General features: G+C 42.2%; 1 protein-coding gene across 7 annotated transcripts in view; it reads left to right on the plus strand.

The window, feature by feature from the left end:
• The window catches only part of fam13b (family with sequence similarity 13 member B), a 79,033-nt gene extending 68,733 nt beyond the window's left edge, over positions 1 to 10,300 (plus strand). For all 7 annotated transcript variants that reach the window (XM_060928049.1, XM_060928052.1, XM_060928054.1 and 4 more), the window contains 2 exons: positions 2,475 to 2,576; positions 7,916 to 10,300. In XM_060928049.1, coding sequence (XP_060784032.1) covers positions 2,475 to 2,576; positions 7,916 to 8,039 — 226 coding nt within the window. In that variant the 3' untranslated portion in view covers positions 8,040 to 10,300. The remainder of the gene's footprint in view (positions 1 to 2,474; positions 2,577 to 7,915) is intronic.
• Positions 10,301 to 10,578: the final 278 nt, after the last annotated feature.

Genomic DNA, 10,578 nt, shown 5'->3' on the forward strand with positions numbered 1-10,578 from the left:
TGCCTGTTATTTGCAGTGATGGGAATAACGGCGTTAGAAATAAACGGCATTACTAACAGCGTTACTTTTTTTAGTAACGAGTAATCTAACTAATTACTTTTTACACCGTTATAACGCCGTTCCCGTTACTTACAATAAAATACTATGCGTTACTTTATTAAAGCTGTTTTCATCTGGCACGCTGCTCGTTCAGCCTTTCTTTACTCTGCTTTAGTGTGGGGCGGGGAGACGCGAGACAACGGCATAGTAAGCCAATCAGAGTAGATTTGGACAACATACATAGGCCTACTGCACTGCTGCGCACACTTTCAATGAGAAGACACAGCGATGGCCCAGCACTGCGCTTTCACATTGGAAATACAGCCATTACTTTTCATTACTTGAAATAAAAGGCAAAAATGTCTACGTGCAATGCACATTATGTCGAGGAACAAAGCGTTTGTCCTCGTCAGTGGCCAGTAATTAGTAACAATTTTAATAACTACAAAAATATATTACATTTGATAGATGTCTTATCTCACATTGTCCCACAAAAATATTAATATAGTGTAGATAACATTACTAATTGGTTCTGTTAAGTGTCAATTTCAGTCATTAAACACATTTAACATTCACTTTTATTATGATTACACTAATTGAATTTGATTTTTTTTTTGGGGGGGGGGGGGAACAAAATGTAACGGAATAATTACTTTCCCTGGTAATTAGTTACTTTTATGACAAAGTAACTCCGTTACTAACTCAGTTACTTTTTGGGAAAAGTAACTGTAACTATAATTACTTTTTGAAAGTAACATGCCCAACACTGGTTATTTGTCTGTTAGTATATGAGGCTTCAGGTCATGTGATACTCAGGCTTGTAGTACTCGAGTCCAACTCGTGCCCTAATTTTAAGGACTCGTGATTTGACTTGGACTTGAGCACTGATGATTTGGACTCGTGCGTTAACTGCATTCGGACTCGTAAATTGGAGACGAGGACTCTTTTTTTTTTTTTTTTGGTAACATGCCCTAATAATTTGGCATAAGATATTTATATCTACATTCATTTTTATACTAATTTTGTGTAAGAGAATGAACAGTCACCTGTTCATACGTCATGTTCAGGAATAAACTAACGTTAATGGCACTAATGCCGCTTTTCCACTACAAACGCGGCTGAGTTGGGCTGAGCCGTGCCGTGCTGAGTCGGGCTGAGCGGGGCTGTTGGAGTTGCATTTCGACTACAACCGTGCTGGCTGGAAGTGGGTGGACACATTGGGTGGAGTTAGCGAAAGTGGGTGGACGTCAGGTGATGTCGTTAAGCAGCGCAAACAGTGACATCAGTGATCTTTTAAGCGGTAGTCTCACGACCCGGATAGTAAACAATAAACATGGAGGACATGGAGTCGTTAGTGTTGCTGGTCTTGGTGCTGTGGCTTGTTGTCACCGACAACGCGGACAGATACTGGCAAGAGCGTATAGATGAGGCGAGGCGCATAAGGCTTCAGAAATTCTCGTAATTCGTAATTCTTCTCCTTCCGGGTTTACGGTGTTTACAGATCCCAGCGCGCTCGCGGGGCGTGTGTGGGCATGTGAGGACACTCCTCCTCACCAATCAGTGCACAGGGGAGTGTCTGCTCACGCCCCCAGCCTCACTCGGCTCGCTTTGGCTCGCTTCAGCCCCACTCCAAAACAGTGCGAGTTTTAGGGGCTAAGCAGGGCTGAAGCGAGCTGAGTCGTGCTGGTTTTTGGTAGTCGAAACGCGAGCCGTGTCGGGCTGAAGTGAGCTGAAAAAGGGTAGTGGAAAAGGGCCATAAAATGCCTGGAGAGAACGTCCCTAGGATCGTCTACTTTGCTTATACAGACTTCTCGTGCAGTGGGGAAAAATGCAGTTATGTGTTCCATATGTAGAAGAACTAATATGTATGGGACCTGCATCTTCACACTACTCAAAGCTTCCAAAGTGTTTTTTGAGAGTGAGTGTGCGACAGCTATGCCATTTGCGTCGGACTCAACTACAGATCAGTAGTGGACTCAACTCGAAATTTTCTTTAGTGACTTAGACTTGAACCCTGGGGACTCGAGACTGGACTCGAGATTTAGTGACTCAACTACTCCAGTGTGACATTTGCTTTATAAACTGAAATAATTCTCTATTAAATGACATTTTAGACATGATTTGGCCAAATAGTTTTTTACTCATTCAATGAAAACTGTTCCCAAAGAAGCCACAGCTGGGCAGCATAGCATGTTACCCTGCAACATACGGACTGACTGACTGACAACCTGTCGTAACTGTTCAAGTATAATAAACTAGAACTGGAATTTTATGTACACAAACAGACTATCGGAGTGATACGAACAGTGAAACGTACCAGTGCTGATCTACTAAATATCAGCACTCTTGGAACAGCCACCTGTCCAATCAAACAAGTTAAACCAGAAATAAAGTGTTGTGTAATGAGTACGATAAACTCCTCCTACATCCTACAGGCCTGAGCTCCTGGAGCAGCTGTGGAAAGCCAGAGCAGAGAAAAAGAAGCTGAGGAAGACCATTCGCGAGTTTGAGGAGGAGTTCTACAAGCAGAACGGAAGGTAAGATGCAGACGCTTACTTCATGGGCCGAGTTAAACTGCTGCTCAGAGCTTCTGCACGGAGGGGCCATGATGCAGCATTGCACACGAACAAACTTGTAGACAAATGCACACGCACAAAAATGCTCATGAACACAGAGAAGCATAATCAGATCTGCACTCCAGTGCAGGTCAGTGTCTGGAGTAGATTAATAAGAGATGGAGAGACTGGATCTTAATGCAGCTCTGGGAAAGTGTACTGCTGCACTGTTTCTTCAGGATGAATTGATTCTCTCAGAATGAAATAAACCACACGGTGCTGGACTGACTAGGTTGCTGATTCTTTAAAAAAAAATTTTAATTATGCCAACACAAAGGCTGTACAATACACAGTGGTGCTTGAAAGTTTGTGAACCCTTTAGAATTTTCTATATTTCTGCATAAATATGACCTAAAACATCAGATTTTCACACAAGTCCTAAAAGTAGATAAAGAGAACCCAGTTAAACAAATGAAACAAAAATATTATAGTTGGTCATTTATTTATTGAGGAAAATGATCCAATATTACATATCTGTGAGTGGCAAAAGTATGTGAACCTTTGTTTTCAGTATCTGGTGAGACCCCCTTGTGCAGCAATAACTGCAACTAAACGTTTGCAGTAACTGTTGATCAGTCCTGCACACCGGCTTGGAGGAATTTTAGCCCGTTCCTCCGTACAGAACAGCTTCAACTCTGGGATGTTGGTGGGTTTCCTCACATGAACTGCTCGCTTCAGGTCCTTCCACAACATTTCCATTGGATTAAGGTCAGGACTTTGACTTGGCCATTCCAAAACATTAACTTTATTCTTCTTTAACCATTCTTTGGTAGAACGACTTGTGTGCTTAGGGTCGTTGTCTTGCTGCATGACCCACCTTCTCTTGAGATTCAGTTCATGGACAGATGTCCTGACATTTTCCTTTAGAATTCGCTGGTATAATTCAGAATTCATTGTTCCGTCAATGATGGCAAGCTGTCCTGGCCCAGATGCAGCAAAACAGGCCCAAACCATGATACTACCACCACCATGTTTCACAGATGGGATGAGGTTCTTATGCTGGAATGCACTGTTTTCCTTTCTCCAAACCTAACGCTTCTCATTTCAACCGAAAAGTTCTATTTTGGTCTCATCCGTCCACAAAACATTTTTCCAATAGCCTTCTGGCTTGTCCACGTGATCTTTAGCAAACTGGAGACGAGCAGCAATGTTCTTTTTGGAGAGCTGTGGCTTTCTTCTTGCAACCCTGCCATGCACACCATTGTTGTTCAATGTTCTCCTGATGGTGGACTCATGTGCATTAACATTAGCCAATGTGAGAGAGGCCTTCAGTTGCTTAGAAGTTACCCTGGGGTCCTTTGTGACCTCGCCGACTATTACACGCCTTGCTCTTGGAGTGATCTTTGTTGGTCGACCACTCCTGGGGAGGGTAACAATGGTCTTGAATTTCCTCCATTTGTACACAATCTGTCTGACTGTGGATTGGTGGAGTCCAAACTCTTTAGAGATGGTTTTGTAACCTTTTCCAGCCTCATGAGCATCAACAACGCTTTTTCTGGGGTCCTCAGAAATCTCCTTTGTTCGTGCCATGATACACTTCCACAAACATGTGTTGTGAAGATCAGACTTTGATAGATCCCTGTTCTTTAAATAAAACAGGGTGCCCGCTCACACCTGATTGTCATCCCACTGATTGAAAACACCTGACTCTAATTTCACCTTCAAATTAACTGCTAATCCTAGAGGTTCACATACTTTTGCCACTCACAGATGTGTAATACTGGATCATTTTCCTCAATAAATAAATGAGCAAGTTTAATATTTTTGTCTCATTTGTTTAACTGGGTTCTCTTTATCTACTTTTAGGACTTCTGTGAAAATCTCATGATGTTTTAGGTCATATTTATGCAGAAATATGTTTTACACCGTGGTGTGCTGGGGGGGCGGCACATCCAAGAAGGACGCATCCAGGCTGGACAAACTGATCAGGCAGGCTGGCTCTGTGGTCGGCGTGAAGCTGGAGTCTGTGGTGACGGTGGCAGAGAAGAGGACTATAGACAAAATACTGAACATTATGGACGATGCCAGTCACCCTCTGCACACCGTCATCAGCAGCCAGAGGAGCCTGTTCAGTGACAGAATGCTCCTTCCCAAGTGCAGGACGAACAGACTTAAAAACTCCTTTGTCCCTCACGCCATCAGACTGTACAACTCCTCTTCTCTGGGGGGGAACAGGAGGACAGAGGACGGGAAGGAGCAGTAGCCTAGCCTGACAATAAACAATACTGGACAATGTGCAATACCTCTTCCGTTGGCCCTCTCCCCCCCCTCCCCATACCTTTATTCTTTTTTATATTTGTATATGCAAATACCTAATTTAATTTAACTTATCTAGAAGTTTTTTCTCTATTTCTATTCTCTGTTTATCCTGTAATGATGATGATAATGGAATGTTAATTTCCCTGAGGGAACCCTCCCAAAGGGATCGATAAAGTTCTATCTAATCTAATCTAAATATAGAAAATTCTAAAGGGTTCGCAAACTTTCAAGCACCACTGTAACAAAACAAAGACACTATTGCATAGACAGTAAATACAAGATGTGCAGTGAACCAGGGGAAGAGGTAGGGTTTTTTTAATTTTTTTAAGTGCAAATTAAATCCTTAAGCAATTTATACAGCATCAGTGATGGTGTATATACGCCGTACCAGTCGAAAGTTTATACACCCTACTCTTTCATAAGGTTTTTATACCCCCCGCTCTGAATTGGGGGTGGGGGAGGGTATAGTGGTTTACCTCTGTCTGTCCGTCAGTATCGCCGTCCATCCTAAACACCCTTTTGCTCAGCAACCACAAATCATAGCCACTTGGTACCAAACTTCAGCTTGGGGTTCTATACCATGTATACAGTTTTCAGGTCTGTCGCACATCAACTTCCTGTTTACCGACTGAATGTATTGACGAAACATATAGGGTGGATTTAGAAAATTTTCGTAACACTCTTCTCAGCAACTACAAATCACAACCGCTTGATATTTGGTACCGAGCTTCAGCTTGGGGTTCTGTACCGTGTATACCATTTTCAGGTCTGTCGCACATCGACTTCTTGTTTATCGACTGAATGTATTTACAAAACACACAGGGTGGATTTTGATGCGATTTCAAAATGACAGTTAACCAGGATGCTATGTGAAATCCCTGGGAGAGACACTGCTCTTTACTTGCGTCTTTCAGGGTTCATTATTTGTTGAAGTCAACATTCATAATAAGGCGCCGTTTACACGTACCCGGGTATTTTTAAAAACGCAGATCTTTGCCTTCGTTTGTGCCTTTCGTTTATACACAAACGGAGTTTTTTCCTCTGAAAACAATTCTTTCTAAAAACCCAGGCAAAAGTGGAGATTTTTTGAAAACTCTGTTTTGCATTTGTGTGTAAAGAGACCAAAACTGAGTTTTAGGCAATCTTCACGCCACAAAAGAGCAACCATTGTACAGATGACAAGCATGGAAACACTCAGAGTAGCAGCATTTCTGTTATTAAGAGCTATATTCGCCTGTTTGCTTTTGAGAATAAAGCTCATTGACCAGCAGAGACGCATTAGGGCTCGGAGGGCAGCAATTGCGGAGCTTCTGGTGACCAAAAGAGCCCGATCATACCGCCGCCAGCGGCGGCGATTTTGGGTTCGACCTGGACGGACTGCTATCTGGTGGGAGAATTTCGAGAATGGCGTTGTCGTCCCAGAGGAATGGCAGGAAAATTTCAGAATGTCGCGATCCTCACTCCTGTCACTCGCAGAGTTGGTACGTCCGTACATACAGGGTGAGTGTACTCACATGCGCGCTTCTGTCAATGTCGTCAAAAAAGTTGCCTGCGCACTCTGGCGTAGTTTAACAGCTCTTGACAGCGTATTTATGCTGATCAATATAAACGTAATATTTAAAAAAAACGCAGCTGTGTGCACGAAGTTATTTTGGAAAACGGAGTTTAGAAAATGTGTTTTTAAAAATACCTGGGTATGTGTAAACAGCGCCCAAGTGTCCTGTTCCTTCTATAGAGATCTTGCAGTCACGTGACCGGAAAGTACACAGCCGCCATCTTGTCGGTAAAAAACACAGCTGAATACTGCTGCACTCGTGTACAGAATGGATCAATTTCAACTGACAGACTACACGGCTCATTTTTCTAATGAACAGATAACTAGCTATATGTCTAAAATAAACGATCTACAGATTATTGACCCTTATGGCTTACCGGACGTAGTTTTCACGACCGTGTCAGTGGATGTTGAACTGCCAGCGGAATACCCAGATGTGTATAATTACCTCATTAACTTTGCCTCGCTGTTCAGTGGTGAAGCACTGCGTGCTTATAAATCTCTGGACAGTTATCTTTACAGAAATTCAGGATTTGTCAGCGACTCAGATGTGGCATCTTGTAAACAAGAAAATAATCCTCATTGGACGGGTAAGTCACTTAAGTAGTATAGCACTGACCAGCCGATTATAGAATAGAATAAGGTAATTCCAGCTGTAATTCCAAATTGTCCGTCTTGTTTACCATGGATCTGGCGTTGGAGAGGTAGAGGCTTGGCAGTGGAGATTTGAGTAGCTGTTTTCTGAGCTTAGTCAACAGGCCGGCTCTGCAGCCTCGCTTTTGCTTCCGCTCCCGACGCCGCCTCCTTCGCTTTGCTTCCGATAACAATCAGCGAGACCAGCGGGGTCTCCGTGATCTCGTCCGGAATGTTGTGCATGCGATGGAAATCGCTACAAACCGTCATTTTCTGCTGGAAACCAATGTCCAGTAAGTCCATACAGTTGTAGTGGATATTGAAGTCCGGTACAGACGAACAACACGCAAAAATACACACAAAAAACATAAACGTGCACAGGTAGGGAGAGCTTGTAGCCGCAGCCGTTGTAGTAGAATTGTATATAGTAGGGTTTTCCAGAAGAAAAGGTAGAAGTAGAAGGCGGAAATATGGCGTTTGACCGACAAGATGGCGTCTGTCACAATCTGGATCGGCTGTGACGTCACATGCAAGTGCTCCATTGCTTGTATTCTGATAGAAGCGAGAGCGGGGGGATACGTGAGCGAGCAGTAGCTCACAGCTGATTTTGTTCTGTATTATCCTTTTCAACAATACTGAAGACACCAAAACTCCTGAAACTACATATGGAACACACACTGAACTATGTGACATACAAAAAGTGTTAATAATATATATATTTTAGATTTTTCAAAGTAGTCACTGTTTATCTCCCCCTTCCCTTCCTTTCTTCCGCTCTTTTTTTTTCCCCCCCTCCCTTCTGCTCTTCCAATAGGAATGTACAGAAGGAGGACCGTGTGCCCATGTTGGACGAGTACAAGGAATATAAACGCATCAAAGCCAAACTGCGCCTGCTCGAGGTCCTCATCAGCAAGCAGGACTCCTCCAAGTCCATCTAGAGTCCAGCACGCAGGATCAGCAACGACATCACGTCTACATCCCATCACCTAGCAACCAACTGCTTTCACGTTCAACGATTCAACAGGAGGACATTTCATTCTATTTTTTTTTTTTTTTTAAATATTTAGTTTTGCCTGCTTGATTTTGTTTGATCATAGTGAGAAATCCTCAGCATGAAGAGGGACCCGCTCGGCCGTTGAGCCGATTCATCAGAAGTGTGTGTGGGGACAGCAAGAACAGAACTTCCAACCACATCCACAGTCAGCATCTTTCTCAGACTTTTTGTCATTTTGTCACCAAACCCTGGGGACATGATACACTATTGGTGTGTGTGTGTGTGTGTGTGTGTGTTCTGGACAGAATTCTGTGTAAAAATCATACTCCGTGTATGCACAATGCTTATGTCCACATTTTCATCGAAAAGAAGTGACTGATATTATCCTCTGAATGTTTAGTGTGTTCTTTTCTTTGCTACTCTCTAAACGAGAACATGTTGGTGCTCCTTTTTTTGCTTTTGTTTCTAAAAACATACATGACTTCTCAGTGAGCGGAGAGTTAATCAGACTGACCAGAGAATTTGACATTGAATTTAAGCTCGACTATTGTATAGTATTCCTTCTCGTTTGGCTCCGTGTTTGAGGACAATGTAACCAGATGTGTATTTATTTATAGCATTTCTTCACTCAAATTTCTCTTGGATTCGTGTCTGAATAACGGTGGATTCGGTGAGCGTGCTAAATATCTAAGCTGATGTTGGGAAAGATTAGTTCCGCGGTCAAGAGGTCATTTTGTGCTCACTCACGCCGCACGCTCAGGATGTTATTGTTAAACCCACGGTTAGTTAATCAGCCTGGCTGGTGGAAGGTCATGCCATGAAGCAGTGGCGCGTGTCCTCTCAGGCAGTGCAGCTTTACTGAAATCCTGATGAACCTCATGGAGCTTTAACAGGAAGTGGAACTAATCACCACTCATTTTAAAACCTACATTCCTTCAGCTTTATTTGCTCGAAGAAAGACATATTGTCATGGACACTTGCTTTAACTTTCTGTTGGATTCACTTCCTCATCATGATGGACTTGATGATGTTCGCTGTTCCTCCTCGAGGACACTGTAGCTCCGTGACCGGAAACCATGACATCACTTGTATATCATTTAAACTCATTGATATTTTGCTTTCCATGCTTGATCAAGCAGCTCGAAAGTGGAAGGCACTGCTGATGTGTTTTCATTCAGCTCTGGGCATTAAGTGCAGGAACAATGGACACTTGTAATGGCAACGAGTCCAAGTCAAAGGGAGGCATGATGATGTTTTAGTGTGTACAGTTGTAGGGAGCGAACTCGCTCTAAAGAAGCACTAGATGATAAACAGGGGTCAGTTGACGCACTCGGCTTTTTCTCCCCGAGTCACTCCAGGTTGGTGAAAGTCAGTAAAAATGGGATGTTTTTCGGAAGGGTGTAGGAGCTAGCGAATGTTATTTGCACAGCATTCGGAGAATGCAGCCCACTATTTGTTCAGATCTGCTTGTACATTTAAACACGAATTGTATCTGTTACTTTTTTATGCATGTTAAACCCCTTGGTCACTTTGCAATGGTTACATGCAGATTATCTCTCTTTTTTTTTTTTTTTTTTTAAATGAGCATTATTTTGTACTTTTTTTTAACTTTCACTTTCAACAATCCATCTTTACAGTGCAGTTCTATGGATTGATTAAATGTCTGCTTGTTTTGTATTTTAACAAAAGTGTCAGTAGTGAGTTTGCATGGCAAATGTTTGTATTTCTATTTTTGTGCCATGAAAAAGAAGCAATAATGAGGCATCGATCGAGGTCTTTTATCAGTGGAGTGAGAGGACGTCTGTATCAAGTGTGTGCAGTTCGAATAAACGGCTCGTGAGACATTTCATGCCTAAAAAGGGGACTTGCTTTTCCAAGTTGCTTTTTTTTTTTTTAAGATCTATAGTGCTTGTAAGAGATTTTTTTTTTTAATCATCTCTGCCAGTCTTCCAGGAATAAGGTTTGTATAAGTAAGTAAAAATGTAGCAACACACAAGCCGGTGAAAAGGTATATCGAAGCTCTTTCTCTCTGCTTCTTTGGAGTGTGTGTGTGTGGGGTTGGTTAGTCTTCTGCTGCAAACCACTAACTCTTCACCTCTGTAATATAGTGGAGCAATTCAGCCCTAGCAATTAATTTTGCAAAAGTGTTCCATAATAAGTTTATTGTACTAAATGTGTATATTTAATAAAATTGTAGTGAAAACATTTTCAATTCTTTCAATGAAAAAGGCATCAGCAGCGAGAGATGCCTTTCATCACAAACTGAACCATGTACAAATGTTTCACAGACTTTTTTTTTTTTTCTTCCCCCCTTCCAGATTTTCACATCCTTACTTGGCATGCTTGCGTAATGAATAGATTTTGGCACAACAGATTTGTTTTTTTGACAAACTTTTAAATTGTAATTAACAATGACTTGGTAAAGTCAACTGACAGTCCTTAGTTACCAGGTCAAAAACAACAAAACCCAATATATGCCTCTT

Source organism: Neoarius graeffei, chromosome 8, assembly GCF_027579695.1.
Source record: "Neoarius graeffei isolate fNeoGra1 chromosome 8, fNeoGra1.pri, whole genome shotgun sequence".
Classification (NCBI taxonomy): domain Eukaryota; kingdom Metazoa; phylum Chordata; class Actinopteri; order Siluriformes; family Ariidae; genus Neoarius; species Neoarius graeffei.